Raw genomic sequence first — 23,271 nt, 5'->3', positions numbered from 1 at the left:
GGATACAAACACATGAGCCTACTGTGAAAAAAGAGAGAGACCATAGAGGGGGGGGGAAAGAGAGAGAGCGAGAGAGAGAGAGAGAGAGAGAGAGAGAGAGAGAGAGAGAGAGAGAGAGAGAGAGAGAGAGAGAGAGAAGAGAAGGGGTGGGGAGATACAGGCGGAGAGAGAGGGGGCAGGCAGTGGAGAAGTTTACACAGCCGAGATTCTCTTTCTCGTACGGTTGGAAAAGTGTACAGTTCGGTTTTACACAAGGACTCGTGCAAACAAGTAAACTTTAACTTGTTCAAAATGAGACTTTCACCCTTGCTGTGGTTTCCTGGGATTTTTGTCTGTGCACTTTTCCCTCTGACAAACGGTGAAGAGCAGCGAATCCCCGAAGGTAAGCCTAACCCTAACCCGTACTAACCAACGTTACCTATCCACCGTGCTATCTGCACACGTTTAACGTCAGCTAATGTGTAAAGTCAACCGAGTCTCAGTTTGCAAAGTTGAGGTCACTCAGCTCGGTTTGGACTGGGGGAGACTCCTTAGCTCATGTGGTCCCCGGTTGAAGGAGACCCTCTAGCCTAACGTTACCTCTGGTATGGCCGTATCTATCCACAGGCATGTCTAACACAGTACTTTGTGCTTGTGTCCCTTGAAGCATGCTGTATAATTATTTACAATTCCCAAAGACATTAACTAACGCTGGATTGTAACTTGTGTGTTGTTTTTCCAATTTAAAAAGATAGCGATGGGAAACCAAAGAGTTTAACATTATGCCAACTCTTTAAACTAGAGACAGCAGCACGGAGGTGCTGAGGAAGACTCAGCCCGCTGACGTGGACGTGGACGGCGGGCTGTCAGCGCTGCTTTTAACACGAGGACGTTAGCTAGCTCATGGTGTATGCTGTAAAGATGATGTAGAATGTAGTCTGTTAAAGAACACAATCGATACTTTTACATAATCCTCCCTAGCACTGCAAAAGCAGATTAGCGGTACTTTATACGGTCTCATACATCCTAAATCAGCCAGATTTGATGAAACAATACCAGTTGTTTCCAGAGCAGTCTCTGGAGTTGTACCGACTTCAATGCTGGTAGATTGAAATAGGTCAGCACTAGAATACAGAAAAGAACACTTGATACGAGACAACCGTGACACCGTATCTTGTCTGTTGAAAACTGGTGAACTCTCCGTGTTATTTTATGAAGACAAGACGTCAGGACTAACTCTATGTGTTTAGAATTATGTTTCAGTGTTCCTTTTGATTTAAATGTCCTCCCTTTCCTCAAATACACTTCTCTTATTAAAGCAACAATGAACCAATGTGCTTCAGATCAGAGATTGTGAGTATATGTACGGTTTATAGTAAACTCACTCTCATGGCTGGACTCAGATTTAGACTATCAATCAAGAAGCTGTCCATAACTAATCCAGATCTGATGTTGTAGTTTTATCATGGGTGAGAAAATCACAAAATATATTTATATACCATATCAGAAGTAGTGTTTTCTCTAAGATGATAATTGCTGACCTGTGACGAATGGGTTATTATCACATTGACCAGAAATATTGTATAATAGTTTGTCTCTGTTTGGAAGCAATGAAAATGTAATATTATTACTACAATAAATACTAAGAGAAATGTACCTTTGTTATTGGCTCATTTGGGCCCCAGTGGCCTTAATGGGCCTAAGCAATAGGGGCCCTATGGTAACAGTGGTATGTTAAATCAATTAAAATAATTATTTTTGTCTATTTATGTCTTTGTTAGACGACAGGAAGCGAGAGAGAGCGATGCAACCAAGGTTCCCCAGCTGGATTTGAGCCGGGGTAGCTGCAAACCAATATGTTTAATTTATGATGTCATCATCAGATAACTTTGGCATATCTGTCATTATCAAGGTTACATAACCATCCACAGCCTGTCACTTTGCTTTTACAAACTAAGCCTTATTGTACATTTTAGGGTGACTTTGCACCTGCAATGTACACCACAATGTTAACAAATGTGAACCATACATTATTATTTATTCTTGCATCTGTCTTTTAATGTATTCCTGTGTTAAAGTCAGTTGTGGCAGATCCACTGGGTTGCATCATGCTTTAAGGCAAAAGAAAAAAAGAAGGCTGCACTGCGTATTATTTTTCTAAATTCCTCTGTAATGTGGTGTCTTCCAGAGAAACTTCTAGTTGTGACTATTGCAACCAAAGAGACGGATGGCTTCAAGCGCTTCTTTCACTCAGCTAAACATTTCAACTACACTGTCAAGGTAGGAACCCCTGTGGCAAGTCAAAGTAGCTTTCCTGCTGTCTATGGAAGCCCCTCTATCTATTCTCTACAAGAAAACTAATCCCTATTTTTGCTATACATAGTTTTCTCTTCAATATCATCATGCTATCATTGTTTTTACATTTGAGACTGTTTCAATGCATTTGAGTCAAAGAAATAAGCCACTGTTTCTTTTCAAAAATAAAGTGAAACTTGGCAGTTACTTTTTCTGAGGATAAATATCTTTAAATTCATATCTTCAAAATGCAGTAAATTTATGTTTGTATGTATGTTTTAAGGTTCTTGGCGAGGGTGAGAAATGGAACTCTGGCGACTACATATCAGCTCCAGGAGGAGGCCAGAAAGTACGACTCCTTAAAGCAGCTCTGGAGGAGATGAAGGATGAGGACAAAATCATCCTCTTCATTGACAGGTAGAGTGTCTTCACCACGGACAAAGCGTCAGATTTGAATGTGATGGCCAGAGTAACATCCTGCTACTATATGGACACATACGCTCATTTCAAGGTTCATACTTTCTACTACAACATGTTTACATGCTTTAATGTTCAAAAACTCTTTATTTTTCTAATACTGTCTGTCAGAATATTCACCCTCAGTCTGAAACACTGTTTTAGCACATCTCAAGATCATTTCGTTGCTAAGCAACAGTTTGGGTTCATGTTTACTTCCTGTCCACTGATGTCATCCACTTCCACATACAACCAGAAACAAACTGGGACACATTTAGAATGTTTATGTTTAAAACTTTGAAAGGGTCTTCTTTTTGTCTCGATCACAACCACACAGAAATCCTGACGGCTCGTTTAGAGTCTGAATGTGGGCTGTGTGTATTCCTCCACGGATTTATATAGCACATTTTTACAATATAATAATATAACAATGCTGAGCACATTCCAAATGATAGCAGATGGGTTTAGATTTTAAATAGTGAATTTTGTCTGTGTTACTGTGTAGTTATTCACTCAACAATCTGTGCTGCATTGCCACGCAACAGCACAATAAGTACTACACTAATATTTAGTGTAGGGAAGAATAGGGAAGAAAATAAAGTATTTAGTGACTGAATATGTATTATCTCATCCTGAGTCACCATGAGGAGGCAAACATCATTCAAAAGACATTCAATACTTTGGGAAATGTTCTTTCTTTCTGAGAGTGAGATGCTCAGATGGATATCAATGTCATGTCAGAGTGTTAAGTACAGAGCTCGAGCCTAGCCTAGCTTAGCATGAATAGTGGAAGTAAGGGGAAACAGCTAGCCTAGCTCTGACCAGAGTTTAAAAAAATACTCATACCATTACCTCTAGCACAGTGTCTGTGGATATAACGTGAGCAGTTTTGTTTACCAAGAAATAGTTCCAATATATAACCCCTCCTATACAATCACCATTTGTCTTTGTTACATTTCTGTGTGTATAGATGAAACAAACAGACACAACATGTGAATCAGCGAGCTTTAAAGTTGTTGGTAGGTGTATGTTTGAAGTTGACAGGCCAGGGTAGAAATAGAAAATACTTTGTCATCTACTTTTTGCATGCAAAAGGCAGGATTTTGGTTTGTATGTGTAAAATCTACTCTTAAAAATGGTACGTTAGCACAACATATAACACCCAGACAGGACACATTAAAATGCAATAATATAAAACACAATATATGCTGCATAAAAAAAACACCAGGTAATCGATGTGATGTGCTGAGGTGGCTTACCTAACTAATTAAGATATTTTATGTAAACAGGTATAAAATATTTTTCCTTTTCACGGGGGAGTCTGTACCTCTACCCTAAGGGCAGTAGCTAAAAGTAGTGATTCAAGGGATGGCTGTGTGTCTAACATTGTGCCACTTAAGCGCTGGACTGCTTTGCTGTGAAAGGACAGCGGGTTTGTTTGCAGCCTGTAATTGCGCTTCACAGTTTGACTACTTTGGGAAGCTTTGTCTTGCTTTTGACACTTAGGTGCTCCTTAGTTTGAGCAGCAGGAAGAGTCTGCTGTGCTTCTTTGTCAATGCATCCCTATCTGTTGCTGTTGCAGCTGCAGGCTAGATGTCCCCCCTGCTTCCAGTATTTATGCTAAGCTAGGCTAACCATGTCCAGACTGAAATTCAGATTTCAAGAGAGGTGGAAATTGTAAATTCATTTGCTGATATAGATCCATTCCTTCAGTTCACTTCAAAGATTTGTTGTCAATACATACTTATGTTTTAAATAAACATTTGCATTTCCCTCCCAAAGCCCCTTAGTACACACATCAGTCATCCATCTTATCACAGTTCATGATGCCATGATGTTCGTCTTCAGTTCAGTTTAAGGATCAAACTCTTCAGTGCAATCTAGGCTTTTATACGTTTTGTTTGTATACAGGTTTAATAGCTCAGCAGCCTTCTATTTGCAACAGTTATCACGTAATGGTTGTTGCTGTAGATTGTTCATAGTTTTTCCGTCTTTCAATAAACAGAAAGTAGCATACTGTGAATCACAGCGGAGCGGACAAAGGGGCTCTCGGTACCAAAAGCTACTGATTCAGTACAGTTCCCAAATTGTTGAACTATATCTGTAATTCAGCCTTAAAAGTACTGTAATAATAATAGTATTACAGAGCTGCAGTAAAAAGGCTGAAACATGTGCACATACTTTTTTCTCAAGCACCGGTAAACACAACTGGCAACCTAACTCTTCAAATAAAGAATGTTGGCATCTTATAAAGGCAACCCTTCATTAGTTTTAACTATGCCACTGGCTTCACACACTGTGAGACACACGGGCAGTAAAGTTTTCTATTTTCACACAGCTATGATGTGGTTTTCGCCTCGGGCCCCAAAGAGCTGCTCAAGAAGTTCCAGCAGGCCAGACACAAGGTGGTGTTCTCCTCTGAGAGCCTGATCTGGCCCGACAGACACCTGGAGGACAAACACCCCCACGTCGCCGAGGGCAACAGGTTTCTAGGCTCAGGAGGTACGTGCACCAGTCCTGTCAGTCACGCAGCTGGGGAAGGCCACATGGCTCTGGCATTGTGATGAAATTCATGTTTGGCATCATGTCACTTGCCTTTCATACTAGTCTGGTCATAGCTAGTCTAGTAGTGACCTTGGCCAGGAAGAGGTGGTGATCAGTTTTGACCCTACTTTCTTACAAGGTTACGAGGTTCATTTTATTGTCAATGTACAACAGGGTTGGGCAACAAAATGCAGATTGTAGTCCCATTCAGGTAAAAAAAGAAGATGCACAGAGAAAAACTAAAACAAAACTATATTAGAGTAGAGTAGAGGATGGATTTAGTCTTCTGTACTTCTGTTTGTCTCTCCAGACAGCAGCAGGTGAACAGTTTGTGGCTGGTGGGTTTAGTCTTTTAATATCCTTTAGCTCTTTGCAGGCACCTCTCATCACTAATATCACTGATGCTCAGTAGATGGTACCAGTGATGTTCTGGGCGGTTAATAGTTAATTGAGTAACACTGAATACAAAGAGAACATTCTTTGTTTACAAGAAAACATGTAAAGCTGCTGTCAATTCTCAAACAGAGCTTGCCTCATTCATATCTTATCCTTCAGTCCACAATTATGAGCAATCAAATGGAAAGAAAATGGTCACGTCGGCCTCGCAATTGTAATTCCAAGTTTGAGATATCTGGAATTTGATTCTAAATATTGATGAAAGCACTTTAAATGAAACGATAGCAGCCAACATGTTTAGCTAGTTCATGGTTAAAATGGAGGCATCCCTCTCTATTTTTACATCTAGCTCATCAAGACTACTTATGTCAGAAGTGACTTAACATGATGACCCTTACACTATCCTCACACAAATATACACTATGCACATCTCTTAGCACTCGTTTACCAGCTGCTGGTGTGACTGTTGACTTTAGTCCAGGAAGTAACACGGCCACTTCTCTTTATAGCAGAGAAACAGCAGGTCAGCAGTCAGCAGTCAGCTCTGGGCTGAGGCCATACAAACTGAACCTGGCATTAGTTGTTATGGCAATTATAAACAGTTGACTTGACTGTATCTGAATGCAGGCACAATATGAAAGCGTTTGTATCTATGAATACATTTTTTTTCACTTCCTGTCTGTTTCCTCAGGTTTCATTGGCTACCTTCCCAACATTAAAGACATGATTGCTGACTGGACAGGAGAAGACAATGACAGTGACCAGCTATTCTTCACCAAGATTTACATTGATCCAGTTAAAAGGGTAAGATGTGTTACACGTCAGCGTTTATTTTATGGATCTGTATTTTAATTTATTCCATGCCAAAGTCACATTAAGTACATTAAATACTAGACCTACTACTAATAACAATAATACTAGCTTTCTTTTAACATTGTCTGTGATATTTTATTATGTAATATAAAATCCTAAAATAATGGCCTTAATTTCAGAGAAACTTTTCTATTCACTGTTATTTCTTTCATCATATTTTAGTGAGAAGCCTATTTTCTAATCTGCTCCTGTTCTTATTTGCTGTTGATGCAAACTCAACACTTCCTCCATGTTTATCTGATTTGAAGAGTTTAGTATCATTTACATTTCCAAAGCACTAATTCTGACAGAAAAAATATGCCCTGATATTTCCACTTGGCAATTTTCTTTGTGTGCTGTTAATGAGACTCAGCACTTTCTACAGATATGTTTCACATTAAAAGCCGTCCAGTAGCTTGGTGAGCTTAATCACGCCTATTCCTGTTAGTCCTTTAATCTGAAACATCTGCAGAAGTGTTGTGTTTTATGATGGTAATCTAACAGTAAACAAAAGAATAGAGGTGACTGGAATGAATTAGTTTGAAAGCAGTATTAGTGTTAAACAGAGTATGACATGACTCTGTAGTACAAATACAATTAGTGCTGGTACTGCTTATACTTATTATTTGATTGTGCCGCCACACCTGGAGCTATTATTTGAGATCCCTTTTTCAATACTGGCTTTAATTTGGGAATTTGTGAGAACAATGTGTGTCCATGTTTCAGAAATCCATAAATATCACTCTGGACAGAAAATGCAGATTGTTCCAGAACCTTCATGGAGCCCTCGGTGAGTGCCTTGAATTTTGTCTCTTAGTCCAGCGAGTGAAGTTTATGAAGCAAAGACACTGAGACTTCTGAAGCATCCTCCAACACAGAGTGTCTATTTTCTCTCTGCAACTATGCTAGAAATGCTAAGTGCGCGCTTCCAATAACACTTTTAAGAAATTTTATGTTTCCTATCTTCCAGAAGGCAAATTCATCTGTGTGTGCCTCACATTACAGTAACCAGCATCCTGTTCTGCTCATGATCTCTGGTGGTCCACACTGTATCATCCATTGAGCAGTAATGACTTAAAATACGATTTTTGGACCAATATTAAGATGACACCCACCATTTTCATATGTATAACTACAAGAATATAACAAGTGTGTTTTCATTTACTGTAGTCACACTAGGCAATTTCTTTTAAATGTGACAATTTACTCAGGCGGCAACCTGAAGCCAAAGCTGAAGTACCTTAAAGCTGCATTCTCTCTAGTGTGTGTGTTTTCAGTTCATGAAAGCTGACTGTGACATTTTGTGTGCCTAAAAATGTCCCATTCAGCGTTCGGTTGTATATTTTACTACAGTTTTTTTTTTTACAGCAAAGAAAAACAAATCCCAAACAAGTACAAAAAATAATAAACCATGCAACTGACAAAGAAAAAACAATTAGACATAAATAAATAAATAAATAAGAGAAAAAGAAATACATCAAAACAACCATGCAACTCACCAACAACGTTGTCCGACACTCGTGTCAACCATAATTTCAGCCCAACAACAGATATCAAAAAATATATTCGGAGGGTTCTATACACAGCATTACTTAAACTCGGATCTAGATTTACACACATAGACAGTACCTGTCTTCTTATGAGATAATGAGCATCAACACTAAACAGAGTCAAAAAAGCTGTATGAGGTTAGGGAGGGCAAGTCACCAGCGGATGTCTTTGTTCTGACAAATATTTTGTCCATTTTGTCCATCTTGCTATTTATGTGTCTTTTCTTAGTCTCAGAAGGAAAGTCAGCCTTTCCATATTGTGAATTTCTTTAATGATTTCAGTCCAATTTTCTACTGAGGGTGGGTCGGTTTGTAGCTACTTACGAGTAATTGTTTTTTTTGCTGCTACCGTTCATAATTTCAGGAGGTATCTGTCATTTCCTGTTATTCCTTCTGGTAGATCGCCCAAACAAAGTGACTTGCATGTGAATAGGATCTGCTGGCCAAGAATATGCTGCATAATTCTTCAAATGTTTTGCCAGAATGTTTGCATCTTAGGGCAGCACCAGAAGATATTTGGTGGTTTCACTTCGGTTGTACTTAACTCCACCAAAATAAAATTTCTCCTGATCACAGTGTCTTTAGTCGTCTGCATCCACACAAAGCCTCACAGTCACAGTATGATCTGATGTACACTAATGATATTAACTACTTTTCTCTGTGAAATGGGGATTTTAAGTGACTATAATTCCTCAGTCTGACTTTGATGGGATTCAGTCAGCCCTAGAATGAAGAAACAGTACAGTGTGCTCAGTTGAGTATGTTTCTGACAGTATATAGCACTTACTGCGTCTGTATACCCGCCACTCTGCAGCATGAACATTTGATGTACTGTGCGCAGTCATTTACTGAGTGAACACTGTCACCCATGTTCTCACTTTAATAATGTTTTAGCTGAATAATTAAAGGAGCAATATACGACATTCTGAACATTAAACATCTCATCAAACATCTATTATCTATGTAAAGATATAGTAAGATAGAGTAATGTCTACCTGATCAGAGAATGAAGTGTGTGTGTGTGTGTGTGTGTGTGTGTGTGTGTGTGTGTGTGTGTGTGTGTGTGTGTGTGTGTGTGTGTGTGTGTGTGTGTGTGTGTGTGTGCGCGTGCGTGCGTGCGTGCGCGCGCGTGCGTGCGTGCGTGTTGTATTTCGAGCTGCTCCTTGCTTTGTTGCCATAGCAGGCCGATTACCCGTGCTTTTAGTGCATGTTAGTGCATGTGAGTGTGCCATACTAGTGAGATCTCACTAGCTACAACTCTTTCAGAACAGCTGTTGGTAACTAGGCATGGGACGATATGAACATTTCTTGTCACAATTATTCTGGCCAAAAAAGTTCTAATAGTTAGTGAATCACGATATTTTACCCATAATCATCAAAATATACTTAAAACTCTTAAAATGGCCCTAAAACCTACTGGAATCACTTAACCTTCCATTTATTGAAAACATTATTGTTTTGATTGCATTACAGATAGGACACATCTTTTTTAGTCAACATCTTAAGGAAATCATATATCAGAAGGTCCCCCTGCAAATAACGGAGGAATAAAGAAATGTCTACATTGTATGAGCTATTTCTTTCTAACATGATCATTCCTGTATGTTTTTTAAATCAGGCTCTATTTTTCACTTCTCTACATGAGCTAGACAAGTCTTTTAAGTCACTCATGTGACTTTACGCCTCATCCCTTTTGGCTACCAGTGGTTAAGTTCTTCTCAGGCTCCTGGCTGTTTCTTCCTCTGCCTGCTGAATAATCTGGAGATTGTAGCGCTGAGATGTCGTCACCTTCAAGGTTCCAGAGGGGTTAACAGTTGCAGTGTATAAGTCAGGGCTGCAAGTTTAGACATGAGCTGAACTCTTTGCAGTCTCTGCAGCATTATTTGAGTTAGAGGAAGGAATTTGTTAGTTCCCTGAGAGACGGATGTGACAGCACCAAGAGTCTAGGGGCTTGAACTCCCTGAGGACCGTCTGCTCCCATAAATCCTCCCGTTGTCAGCACCGCTATTACCTGCTGCTTGCCACGTCTCTTCAAGACAAAAGAAGATTTTACATAAACAGATATTTATGATTCAAAATGAAGAACAATGTGTGAAAAGTGTGTGTTAAATATTGATAGTGGCAGTACTATTGAAAGTTTGTAAAATACATTTTGTAGTACATTTGGCCAAATACACAATCATAAACACAGCTGAATCATTTGTAAACAAACTTCTCTCCTCTATCCTGATTGACAGAACTTGTAACAACACACTACAGTGTCTAATACCACCTCATCATGTAATTACTGACAAAATGTAATACAGTTCTACTTCATCAGGGATAATAAGTTCACTGGAAACTAGTTAGAAAGTAAGGTGTTGGATATAGAGTTTCTCTCATGTAGAGATTACTAAAAGAGCAGCTTCTTAACTGATATGAAAAAATGTAAAAAGATGAAAGCTCAAACCTTGATGCTAACAAGCATGTGCTCTAGCACCAGGGACAACAGCTAACCTGCTTCTTTTTCACTTAATCACTTAAATATCTAAACATAATTTAATATAATACTATACACATGTTCTTTGTCTAAAGAATACAAAAATTGAAAGAATTCACTGTTTCATTTTGATCTTTTGTTTTGCAACAATTTTTTGTCTTTTTCTGTTGACTCAAAATGTGCATAATCCTGATGACGTGTAGCCAGGGAGTTAGCATCGTGCTGGTTCCCTCCACAAAAGCCAACAGGATTCTTCCATTTTGGATTATTACAGAAAACACCTGTTTATGACATTTTTTGTTCAGCAAGATAACCTTCACAAATGAACACCACTTTTATGATCTTCATTCATATTTTGACTTCACATCATCGCCACTGAGCTAAAGCAGGACTAGTCGGCCTGATGACATTTAATCGTCTCATTTAGACACTTGTTAGCAACCACCTTTTTCAAGATCTGTAAAAGCTAAGGGTTATTTACTGATGTATTTTATACCGTAGAACAAAACATTAAAATCTCTTCAGCTTGTGTTAAACGTAGAACTTATTTACCCTCAACTACAGTCAGTTTGCATTAGGCTAGGGAATACAGTGACGCTTGATAAAAAAAGACAAAGATAATCCACTAATCTACTGAACTAATTATGTCTTTTAAAAATGAATTTTGAGTCAGTGTGATTCATACTAGAACACTTAAAATAGACATTGTTATCATGTTAAAAATATTTTTATTAATTGAGACTTGCATTTTGTTTGGTTATTACCACTCACACATGTTGTAATAACCACGGCAATATGTAATAATTATTACAACATGCAGGTAAATCTGATATTACGTTCAGGCTGTTACAGGCCTTTAATCTCTTCTGCTTGTGTGTGTGTGTGTGTGTGTGTGTGTGTGTGTGTGTGTGTGTGTGTGTGTGTGTGTGTGTGTGTGTGTGTGTGTGTGCGTGTGCGTGTGTGTGTTTCCAGACGAGGTGGTGCTGAAGTTTGAGGACGGACGGGTACGAGCCAGGAATATGCTGTACGATACGTTGCCTGTCGTCATCCATGGGAACGGACCAACCAAGGTACTGACCTATTACACCAATCTGACCAATCACATGCTCCACACAGCAGCCTTATAAAGCTGACCATCCAACACCCAAACCAATATGACACTTTGTTCTTTCCTCATGCGTCATGATTCAAACATGAAAATACATTCTCAACACATCATCATCCAGCAATGAGCAGCTGAATCCGACACTTCTCAGATTGAGGACAACAAGCTTCAGAGAAGAAAGAATGATGAACCTGTCAATGTGCTCCTAGTCTCTCTGTAAATCCACAAATAATTGAATTCAAAACCTTGAACTACGAACCCCCACTATCTTTCTAGTGTTGTAGTACATCGTAGCTTGCTGAGCAACCAATCCGTCTGGATAGCTAATTAGTGAGAAAACACTGTCCCTTGTGTGATTTAGCTGTCCATCACACATGTATACCCGCCCAACCACACAGAGGGTCAGAGGCTAAAGGAGCAATTCTGGTCCATCTTTTATTCTTCTAGCCAATAATAATAAAAATCACTTGTGTCCAGTAAGTCAGCCGGTCAAAGTAGCCTACTTGTAAATGTTGTTAAGACTTAAGTACTGGATATTAGACTGAGATGGGATAACCTACGAGTACACATATTTGTTTCCAGCTCCAGATCAACTACCTGGGTAACTACATCCCCGACACGTGGACATTTGAGACAGGATGCACAGTGTGTCACGAGGATCTCCACCCACTCTCAGCTCTTCAGGTCAGTTCACAGGCTTATGCTGATCACATCTGCTCTTTATGCAAGATATACCACAACTTAATTTCATCAATATCAAGAAATATTTCAACTGTTCAGGCGTTTGATGCCAAATAGAAATAATAAGTCCTTTCTCCTGGAACTCATATGATGCCTGTTTTTTTTTTCAACAGGAGAGTGAATACCCACTGGTGGTCATTGGCATCTTCATTCAGCAGCCCACCCCTTTTGTGGCAGTGTTCTTTGAACGCCTACTGAAGCTCCAGTATCCCAAGAACAGACTCAAACTCTTCATCTACAACCAGGTACCAGGAGAACATTTAGTACATCAAGGTTAAGATGTACTTTAAAGTGTCCCACAGACGATCAAAAAGGCTCACATGATGAATTTAATGATTAGATGTATTGGTATCTACTAAATGAAACTAAACATCCTATCTTAATCTCATGACGATGTTTAACTACTTCCTGTTAGCTCAGTGTCATGGGTTACTGCACCAAAATCATGGCCTACCGTTCACTCCCATTCTAGGCTAGCTAAGGGCGAATAAAACATTTGCTTCTGGTGGTGAAGGAAATTTGGTGAACTTTGACTTGAGAATCATGAATCAAATCTGAACAAAACCCACTGGTTGTACAAACATGTAGCATAAATACTTTTTCCATAGTAACTCAGACGCCTGCTCTTTCTATCTGTTTATTTCTCCTCTCCCTCCAGAAAGCTCATCATGAGGGTCAGATCAGCTCTTTTCTGAAGGATCATGGAAGCCTTTATCAGGATGTCAAGCTGGTCGGTCCTGAAGAGGAGATGGACCAAGCGGCCTCCCGCAACCTGGGCTTGTGAGTCCCAAGTGACACTAGAGTTCTAAACTATTTCTAAAGAAACCAAGTTGCACAGAATCAGATAGAGCAGGGATTCCCAAAGTGTGGTGCACTAATTAATTGAATACCCCTGCCCTAGAGGGCGGGGTGCGCAAGCTGCCTCTAGGGCAGGGGTATTCAATTAAAATTCCAAAAGGTCCAGATTGAGAAAATCTCCTTGTGCAAAGGTCCGGAACATTACAATAATATCTAACTTGCGCTATTTAGTGCTATATATATATATATATATATATATATATATATATATATATATATATATATATATTCAAGAAGCCTAGCAGTAGTAACAACGTATCTGTGTAGTCAGCAACTGTCAAATCAAGAAAGTAGCTACACATCAATTATATTTGAACAATTATTATTCTCAGTTTTCAAATTTAACTGGATGGATTATAAATAATTCATAGGAATACATAAATAAATGTTCTTCTCATTTCAAGTAAAATAAGCGCTGGATTAAAGAATAAATTACATAAAAGAAAGCTTTTGAAAAATACAATAAAGTAATTCATTTTAGAAAAAATTATTTCACTGAATTGTCCTGCAGCTTTAAACTCAGTTCATTCAGGTGTGAAGTGATGTGAATCAAAAAAGCCACAATATTATATTTTTCTCATCTTCTAACAAGAGACATTTTTGTGCATGGACTTTATCTGTGGTTATTAACACTTGTTTCAGCTCTATTCTCTCTGTTAACATCATTGTTGGGCATGAATTCATGTGTTAAGGTGCGTTCACACCAAACGCGATGAACGTTAGAGCAGGGGTCACTAATAGGCGGACCGCAGTCTGGATCTGGACGCCGTTGTATCCGGACCCAGGACCTAAAACCTCTGAGCCTGTGCGTGTGTCCTCGCCATCCTTATTGCTCTTTAAAAGTGACGCCTTGTGTAACTGAAATGTATTGAAACTTTGTTGCAGTGTTTCAGGGCGTTTCACACCTGTAGTTCGGTTGCTTTGTTCCAATTCAGGGATTAATATGATACAATGTTGCAGTTGCCCCTTTGTTCGGTTTGTGTTCACACTGCAACATTTAACAGCGCACTAAATCTTGTAAACAAACGCCATGCGCGAGCAAACTGTTACTTTGATATGCACATGGTTTACTGTGCAAACCCTGTAGTATTCTGCAGTATTCTTTTCTTTCCTTCACAAGGATCATTTACTGAAAGTTCCCCTCCAGTCACAAAGCTCTTGTCACCTCGTTTGGATGTTTGAGCTTCAATGTGCAGAATGATTGAAGTGCTCAGTTTGTTCTCACATCCTTCTGCTGCAGAGGGAACGTTTCTTTGTGCTCTCCTTTAGTCTCAGTTGAACACCTGGACGCAGCAGCTGGATTCACAACTAGTTCGGAAGCCAATCACAGACCAATATGCAACTAGATTATTATATTACATTATATTACACATTCATAGATTCTGAATATTTCAATGAGGGAGAAGGAGTAGATGTCATGTTAAGAATTTGAATTTGGTATATACATTTTTTGTGGAGAAAACAAGTATTTTTTACAAAACATGTCTGTAGGAGATCTTTAATGTCAAACCTCACTTTTTGTGTAAGGAAATATAAATGATAATGATAATATTGGCTATGGGCATATGTCTGTAATTTCAAAACAGGATTAAGCTATGTTTGGACACATTTGTAGAAACAGTGTTTCAGAGTGGGAGATTTTCCCATGGCAAAACAGATATCTGCATATGAATGCAGATATCTGAAGGCAACAGGACAGGATTTTGGTACCAGAGGTGTCGAGAGTAGTTTCATGTTTGAGTGGGCTTTGGCTGGTGCAGGTAACCAGGATTTAGCTTTTTATTAATCTCTATAAACAGAAATATTCATATACAATCAGGTCGCACACATCGTCTCTCAACTGTAAGTCCAGTCTCGAGTCTCATGTTGCTAATGGGACTGTAAACAAGTCGGCCCAGATATCTGCTGGCTACACCAGAACCCCAGAAATATAGTCCCTTGACCCCAGAGGCATATCTGTCATCAGACTGATATATATATATATATATATATAGACTGATAGCTGAAGGGTTCTGAGATTGTTTTTTATACAAAAGTAAACAAATGAAAACAAACACTGCATACTGGGATTTCTTAGCAAAAAACAATTACATAAATCTCAGTTGGACTGTATGAAAAATGTTTGCTTCATGAAAATAGGAGCTGTTGTGCTTTTGACTTGATTTTCAGAGCCAACACCTGTGATGTTAGGTCATATGGTTTATCCAGAGTACCAGCGCTGCTCTTTAGTCTCACACTACATACTGTGTTTCCTCTCTTTCAGTGATATGTGCCGGAAGGACAAGGACTGTGACTATTTCTTCATCTTGGACATTGAAGTGGTCCTGGAGAATGAGAACACACTTAAAATTCTTATTGAACAAAACCTGCAAGTATATTTAACAATATTGAATTATTAACATGAATGTAGCTGATGTCTTAGGTCTGCTGTGGGAATTTCTATTACACTAATTTATTAGCAGTTTACGTACTGTATTTAGCCAGATGAAGACATATAGTAACACTCCTTTAATTGTCCATCAGTCCTATTGTGGCACCTATGATAACTCGCGTTGGTCGACTGTGGAGCAACTTTTGGGGAGCCCTCAGTGCAGACGGCTACTACGCCCGGTCTGAGGACTACGTGGACATAGTCCAAGGACGCAGAGTGTAAGTGGATTTAAAGATTTCAGAGGCACGTTCAGTGACTAACACTTTTATTGGCGGGCTAGACTGACAGAGCCACAGACTGTAGCACTAGAGGCAACTTTACAGAGCTCTGCAGATATGCACCCAATCACATCAATCCATAGGACTACCAACATCTGCACACTGCACCTCATTACAGGGATCACCAATGGTGGGGTGCAGTAGAGAGATGTGTTTTTAATATACAGTATGTGGGAAAGATCACAATTATAACATCTTATTACATCTTTTCAATGGGCGTTAGTGAGAGATCCTAGTGTTGGTGTCTGTCTTGATTTTAGGGGGGTGTGGAACGTCCCGTATGTGTCCAGCGTGTACCTGGTGAAGGCCAGCCTCCTCCGATCAGAGCTCTCAGACTACAAGCTGTTTACCTCAAACCTCTTAGACCCTGACATGGCTTACTGCCACAACGTCCGCAGCAAGGTCAGTATTAGTACATGTACTGTATGTACTGTACTGTAAACAAGGAACAAAATAACTAAAGCATAGAAAGAACAAAGTTTCACGTAGTTTAGACTCTTTCCTGTTTTGCTCCTTCTGCTGTTTTTTGTCATAATCTATTTGCTCTTAGATCTAATGGAAAAAAAACAATGTTTATAACTGTAAATGTAAAATTGTTCATGAAAATACTTGACCTGTTGTGAATCTTTCCTTCAGGGAATCTTCATGTATGTAACCAACATGCACACTTTCGGTCGCATCCTGTCAACAGAAAACTATCAGACGAGCCATCTTCATAATGATCTGTGGCAGATCTTTGAAAACCCAGTGGTGAGACTGAGACTAGCCCCTCATAATATTACAGGATGTGGTAGCAGTAGTGACGGGGTCTGTAAGTGATGCAGGGGGGGCCCCCTTGTGTTGGTTGTTGGTTATTGCAGTTGCAGGAAATGTGCTTTTGGCTGTACAAAACCATCTTTAGAAAAGTAGGACTGATGAGATTTCATCAAAGTCTAAGTTTGATTCTTCAGTGTACTGAAGTGAAATAAGAAGTAGAAGTAGTTATGTCTACCCACAATGCCCCCCTCAAGCACTGAATCAGCCAATAGCTGACATATGCTTCAATATACTGATTAATGCACACGTGTCCTCTAAAGTTATGTTGACAATATCTACTGAAGCCCTGAGAGGCAAGTGAGAAAGAAATTCTGGTGATCAAATTCTAAGTCTGATCTAAACAAAAAAAAATAATATAAATATATATTTTTTTATTATTCTTTTTTGGTCTTCTGAGGATGTCATAATGTTTGTTTGTTAGTTACATACAGGTTTAAATGTTTGTGGTTTTATGAAAATTAATCAAATGAAGTATTTCTCCTTCGAAAACCTTTTGTTGTCATTTCAAACTCACTGACATTCTTGTTAAGAACTAATCATGTGAACTATATAGATATGGTTAATGTGAACATTCAAAAGAATCACACAGTTTGATTGCTCATTGTCAATCCTTCAGCATGTCATCAGCTGTATACATGCTGTGTGATGTTTGTGCATGTCTCTTATTCTTAATTCTACTTACTGACTTTACATAGAATATCTTTTCAGCAACAGTTGTACTTGTAGTAGTGGCAGTATCATCAGCAGTAGGCTGAACACTAGCATGACCAGTGCAGTGGTCAGTGAACAGTTACCAGTGGTTGTGGTTGTCGTAGCATGAGTATAGTAGCAGCACTATGTAACAATCGCTGACTGTATGTGTGTTTCTTTCAGGACTGGCAGGAGCGCTACATTCATGAGAACTACACTCGCATCATGAAAGATAAGCTGATTGAAACTGTGAGTTGCAGCACAAGTTGACATGATGACTCATGAGTTGTTTTCCAATAGAAAGAACGGAACACATGTTTCTAATGAATACTCTCACTGTAGTGGACTGCACATCACCGACAGACTTCATTTTAAAAAGAGCAGAAGACATTAATGGATGCTATGCTATGTAATGTGCGGCTGTATGGATATATAATTGGACTCAGTGCCCTGTCCTCTGTCCCCCAGCCTTGTCCTGATGTCTACTGGTTCCCAATTTTCTCTGATGTTGCTTGTAACCACATTGTTGAAGAAATGGAACATAATGGGAGGTGGTCAGGAGGAGCCAATACGGTATGTTATTTTATGGGTGTGTCTTTGTTTGATTTGATTTTAAAGATTCTAGATGAATATTTCTCATTGTCAGTAATAACAATAGAAATACAGGAACTATGGTGAGAAAATGTTCATCCACAATCACATAGCATCATTGCTTCTTTGTTAGTCAGTATAATTCCTTATTTGCGTAATGAGTTGCTGTTAGCATTATCTGCCATCTGCTGTAATTTGCAACGAATATCTCAAGTCTTCTTGATGTTGAGGTTTTTCTAAAAGGATTTATTTTTTGATTTGTCAGGACAAAAGAATCCAGGGAGGCTATGAGAACGTCCCCACGATCGATATCCACATGAATCAGATCAACTTTGAGAAGGAATGGCAGAAGTTCTTACTGGAGTATATAGCACCGATAACAGAGAAAATGTACCCTGGTTACTACACCAAGGTAAGACGTGAGCAGAGGAACTTCACATACTCCATGTCTCATCCACATTATCTGAATTTGATCAGCATTAAGAAGATTAAAATGAAGATGTTTGCTTTAAACTAACACACTCACTTATCCTACTTTGTCTGCAGCTTTGTTGAAGAATGAATGTAGTTATTGTACTGAATTTCCCAGAGTGCACCTGTGAGTGTAGCAAAGTGAGAGGAGATATTTTTGTTGTCTATGGTGTGAGTGAGTCAAAATGAACTACAGTGTGTGTGTGTGTTCATGGTACTGTAGAACAGTGTGGCTCTCTGATGTGTTTGAATAGAGCATTGGAGCTCTTTGGCCTAAGATATGTCACACTTTGATACACACACAATACTTGACAGTAGATCAGTTGGTTTGACTCTGAATACAAGAGAAAAATATAGAATATCATCCGACTTGTTTAAGAATAGAAATGTTACCAGCTTTTATGACTTTTACAATGTGCTATATCACTTTTTGATCGAATGAAGCATAACGGGGTCATTTAGTGATTGAGGCGTGACTCTTGGCATTGTGGTGCTGAAATGACTGCTTTTAAGAATGATCAGAGAAAATGAATCAGTAGCAAATTTGATAATTGATTCTTCATTCAACATTTGTAGAATAAAAGGAGCAGTGTAAAGATGTTAACACACTATTAATGATATGATATATTCACTGAATAATGTATTGGAGGATTGAACGTGACTGTACCCATCGTCAGCACTGGTTCCTGTGCTGCTGCTGTCTAACATGTCTTCTCTCATCAGTGCTCCACTCCCTTGAACTTTGTGGTGAGGTACAAACCTGACGAGCAGCCCCTGCTTGTCCCTCACCATGACGCCTCCACATTCACTATTAACGTAGCTCTCAACAGCAAAGACGTGGACTACCAGGTAAATGGGGAGGAGCTGGCAGGTAGTAGAGGTGACAGGATGTGATGATGCGGGCGATCTCCACTTCTCTCTCTGCTTCTCCTCTCCATCTCTGGAAGTGAATGCTGGACCGGGAACCAAGCTGATGCTTTTCTATATTGAGCAGGAGCTGCGAGGGGCGCACATGTGTTCACACTCTGTCTGCGAGTGCTTGCATGACTCCTCTCTGTCTGTGTGTTTGCAGGCTCTGTTTGAATTGGCCTTTGTAGTTAGATATAAGCCAGATGAGCAGCCATCTTTGAGACCACACCATGACGCCTCCACGTTCACTATAAACATTGCACTCAATCAACTGGGCGCTGATTACCAGGTGAGTGTGTTTAGAGGTTGGTAGAAATCTGACCATTCCAACAGGTGGTTCATGGTTACTACATCTTAAAAGAGCAGCTAGTAATATTAGACAACGCCTGGCAAAGTTAGCACCTTAATCTGAATTAAACTGACAATTATGTCAGTGGATGCAAACATAGGCAGGATATGAAACCGTGATTTACAAAACGATTTGAGCCGTTCCTTCTTGCCTAATTCCACAGGATAATCCCATTGACATTTTGAATCTCATTTACAAGGAGGTCCTGGCCAAATTGGCAGCGTAGAAGTTTCACACAACCACCACATAAAAACATTTAAACATTAAAAGTACATTCGGTGGCCAAATTATCCTTAATCCTGTTTTTAATCTTCAATGTTTATGAAATAATCTAGTTTATAATTTCTCTGTAGCTCACACCAAGATGAGGGTCCAAAAACTTTGTAAGCACTTTCACCAGAGACGGTGCACGTTTGAGGAATGACGAACATTACTTGTCCGTATGACCAAAGGTATACTCATGGATATATTTAAAATATCACCACAATCAATTGCTGATCAAAGCGGCAATTGAATACATTTTTTCCCTGCAGCAAAATAATTGCAGTATATAACATATTTAAAAGAAACTTAACTGAGATGCATACAGATTATTAATATTAATTGTAGATAAAATAGGACAAGCTAGAATATAAACTTGGACACTTTGAGTTCTACCACTCTATAGTTTTCAAACCATTGAACATTTTTGGAAGTTAGTTAACCAGGTTGAGGAATAATGCAGCACAGTATTCCTTAGAGTCAATTGCACTTATAATGTCTTTTATAATAGTTGTATTTGAATATCTGAATGGGACAGTTATGAATCAGGAATGTGTCCCAGTAAAATCACAGTGAATGCTGGTAATATAATATAGAAGACAGTAATGAACATGGTCATCAGAATAGTTGTTTTAATCATATGATAAGACCATACAGGGTGCACATAGAGTGGGAGAGACAGGAGGTCAACAGGGGCCCCAGGCTTGATGTTGACCCCCGTTTCAGGCTGAAAGTGAACAGAGAGTAGCTCAAACAGTACAGTGTAGCCATGCAGGTTTGATTAAGCATGGTGCTGAATCACATCATTGAAAATGAATGCCGTCATATTTCTGGCATGAACATCTTTGTCCCTGATCTTTCAAACTTTCCGTTTGTGTCATTTCTGTTTGTGAGTCCGTCTTCTTTGCATGAATCTCTTCAGCTTCCTTTTTTATTTTTGCATCCATGTTGTTTTCCTACATCTTCAATATACTGGAGGAGACAGTTATTCAGCCATTAGTCCACAGTATTATTGCTTTATGCTACATGAATTTACAGCTTCTATCCTTGATGTGTGATGATATAGTATGCTGTGTGTTAGTCCTACAAGGCTTTTTGAGGCTTGAACATAACATTTTTGAAGTACAATATATATGATATTTAACTGTAGATAATCATTTTACAACAACTAATAATAACAGAATATTGATATTGGATCTGGAGTTAAAATAGCAGGTTCTGTGGTTGTCGATTAACAAATACATTTTCACATTCATTATAATTAAAATTATCCTAAAACTACAGATACATTTCTTGTTAGATTGTATATTGATCATGAGAAGTAGTAGTTCTAGTTCAGTTGGAGTGTTTATGTGTCAGAGGATGATGTGTGTTGTGCTGTGACTGCAGGGAGGTGGATGCAGGTTCCTCCGCTATGACTGCTCCGTTCAGGCTCCTCGTAAAGGCTGGACCCTCTTGCACCCGGGCCGCCTCACTCACTACCACGAAGGCCTGCCCACCACCGCTGGCGTGCGGTACATCGCAGTGTCATTTGTGGATCCCTGAACTCCCAAAGACGGCACACAGCGCCAGCTAGTCCAAACCAAAAGGGACACACACAATGGCCGCCTCCTTCAGCTTCACAGCTGCTCTCTATTTTCTGACTCGGAGCATGTGACCTTTGCTCTTTTTCCTGAGTTAATTTGCTTGTTTCTGTCTTACTTAAAGAATTATATACAACTTATTAGCAGTAGAATATGAGTGCTCTATGATAAACAGAAAAACACGGGCACATAATCGAACAACAACATATAATGTTGTCATCAAGTTAGAGGAGAACTGGGTCAAAAGTATCACTTTCAAGCCTTCACAAATATTTGTTACCATCATGTGTCTTCTTTCAAATATAGTTGTGTTTTCCAACCTGCTATGCATTATGGGTACAAGTCCCGGGGGCCTCAGATCTCTGAGGGTTTGAGAGGCTCAGGTTAACTGTGTGTTAGTTGGTTCATCATATCACTAACTGGTTTGGAATGCGCACCACTTCATCACAATAGCAGCTGATATAAGACGGTGATTATTGCAGGCGTCTTCTTGTGAGGGGTCCATAAGGTGTGAAGTTAGAGAGAAGTGGTCTGACCAGACCTCTGTATCCCGCTGCTCCAGGCTGCATTCACTATATTTTATTACACCTCGTCTCTCAAGGATTTCAAATGGGATTTACATTTTTAGGACTAACACTATTATTTTAATTTTTTTATTTTCCTTCTTCAGTAGCTCTTTGTGCTTCAGCCTGACTAACATGAAACAGTCCACCTGCTCATCTTATTACCCAAACTCCTTGTTCTGGATGTGTTACTTTAGTCCCAGATCTAAACTAACTTGTTGGCATTTGTTTTTTGTCTCTGAATAACAAGTTGTAAATATGTTGCAATACAAGTTGTTCTCTTAGATCTGTGTCCTCTGTGCAACAGTGTTCATTCATAAACTGCCCTTCGGGCATACATTGTAGAGTACATTGAATATTGAAAGAAAGCCATATTATATCGCCACATGTTTTAACAGACAGAGTGTGCAGGGCAGTAAACAAGAGGTTATGTGATTACAGTTAAACTCCTAAACACTGGATCCTACACTTCCCACAATGTAATCAGTGTGGGCTGCTTCAGCTCTGACAGAGGTTGTATTACCAGCTGCACCAGAGTCAGCTTAAAGCACTCTCACCTAATCTTAAGGCTCTGTCTCAAAGAGAGACTTCATCATCATTCCACATAGACCCACTGGTTTAAACTGAGGGCTCCTGGTTGGTCTGGAGTTAAGGTGTGGATCCAGTTGGGCCTTGAGCTGGACTTCTCTCAGGAAATCACCAGGAGTTCAGTTTAGATTTCCTAGAAATGTTTGTGAAAATGTTCATTTGGTCAAATTGTAGTTGAGTAACTAACACTAACTGTGCCTTTTTCTGTATCCAAAGCAATTATTTTCGAAATCTTTCTTGAAGTGAGACACTCCAAAGCCTGTTACGCCTCTTATTTATTTTGTGTATATTTTATTTGATAAAACACACCCTGAATTTCTAATTTTTTTAGATTTCCTACTGGAATCAGAGCTGTAATGTGCTCTCACTGATGGTCAGCTGAGTTTGTAAAAGTGAAACATACTCACAGTTGTCATGTTACAACCCTCACTGTACTTTGAACACAACTTGAATAAAGCCATGAACTGAAGTGTGAAATGTGATTAA

The 23,271-nt window shown here is 39.2% G+C and overlaps 1 protein-coding gene across 2 annotated transcripts; it reads left to right on the top strand.

Moving 5' to 3' along the window:
- Nucleotides 1–177: 177 nt before the first annotated feature.
- On the top strand, nucleotides 178–23,253 carry plod1a (procollagen-lysine, 2-oxoglutarate 5-dioxygenase 1a). 2 transcript variants are annotated; one of them, XM_079168644.1, is made up of 19 exons: nucleotides 178–382; nucleotides 2,168–2,259; nucleotides 2,558–2,691; nucleotides 5,069–5,232; nucleotides 6,362–6,474; nucleotides 7,249–7,312; nucleotides 11,524–11,621; nucleotides 12,239–12,340; nucleotides 12,511–12,642; nucleotides 13,056–13,177; nucleotides 15,519–15,623; nucleotides 15,779–15,904; nucleotides 16,225–16,366; nucleotides 16,601–16,714; nucleotides 17,654–17,719; nucleotides 17,939–18,043; nucleotides 18,327–18,473; nucleotides 19,605–19,730; nucleotides 21,441–23,253. In XM_079168644.1, the coding sequence occupies exons 1-19, from the start codon at nucleotides 292–294 to the stop codon at nucleotides 21,594–21,596; spliced, it is 2,199 nt and encodes a 732-aa protein (XP_079024770.1). In that variant the 5' UTR covers nucleotides 178–291; the 3' UTR covers nucleotides 21,597–23,253. The 2 variants fall into 2 exon arrangements, with proteins under 2 accessions (XP_079024770.1, XP_079024771.1); XM_079168645.1 differs by lacking the exon at nucleotides 19,605–19,730 and adding an exon at nucleotides 19,256–19,381.
- The last annotated feature ends 18 nt before the right edge of the window (nucleotides 23,254–23,271 follow it).

This window comes from Pholis gunnellus, assembly GCF_910591455.1.
Source record: "Pholis gunnellus genome assembly, chromosome: 2".
Classification (NCBI taxonomy): Eukaryota; Metazoa; Chordata; class Actinopteri; order Perciformes; family Pholidae; genus Pholis; species Pholis gunnellus.
This window is presented reverse-complemented; position numbering and strand designations above follow the sequence as displayed.

Coding starts and splice junctions, on each gene's coding strand:
- plod1a (XM_079168644.1), top strand. CDS start 292: ATGAGACTTTCACCCTTGCTGTGGTTTCCTGGGATTTTTGTCTGTGCA. Junction 5,233..6,361: donor CAGGTTTCTAGGCTCAGGAG/GTACGTGCACCA, acceptor CTGTTTCCTCAG/GTTTCATTGGCTACCTTCCC. Junction 18,474..19,604: donor ACCCTGGTTACTACACCAAG/GTAAGACGTGAG, acceptor GTGTGTTTGCAG/GCTCTGTTTGAATTGGCCTT.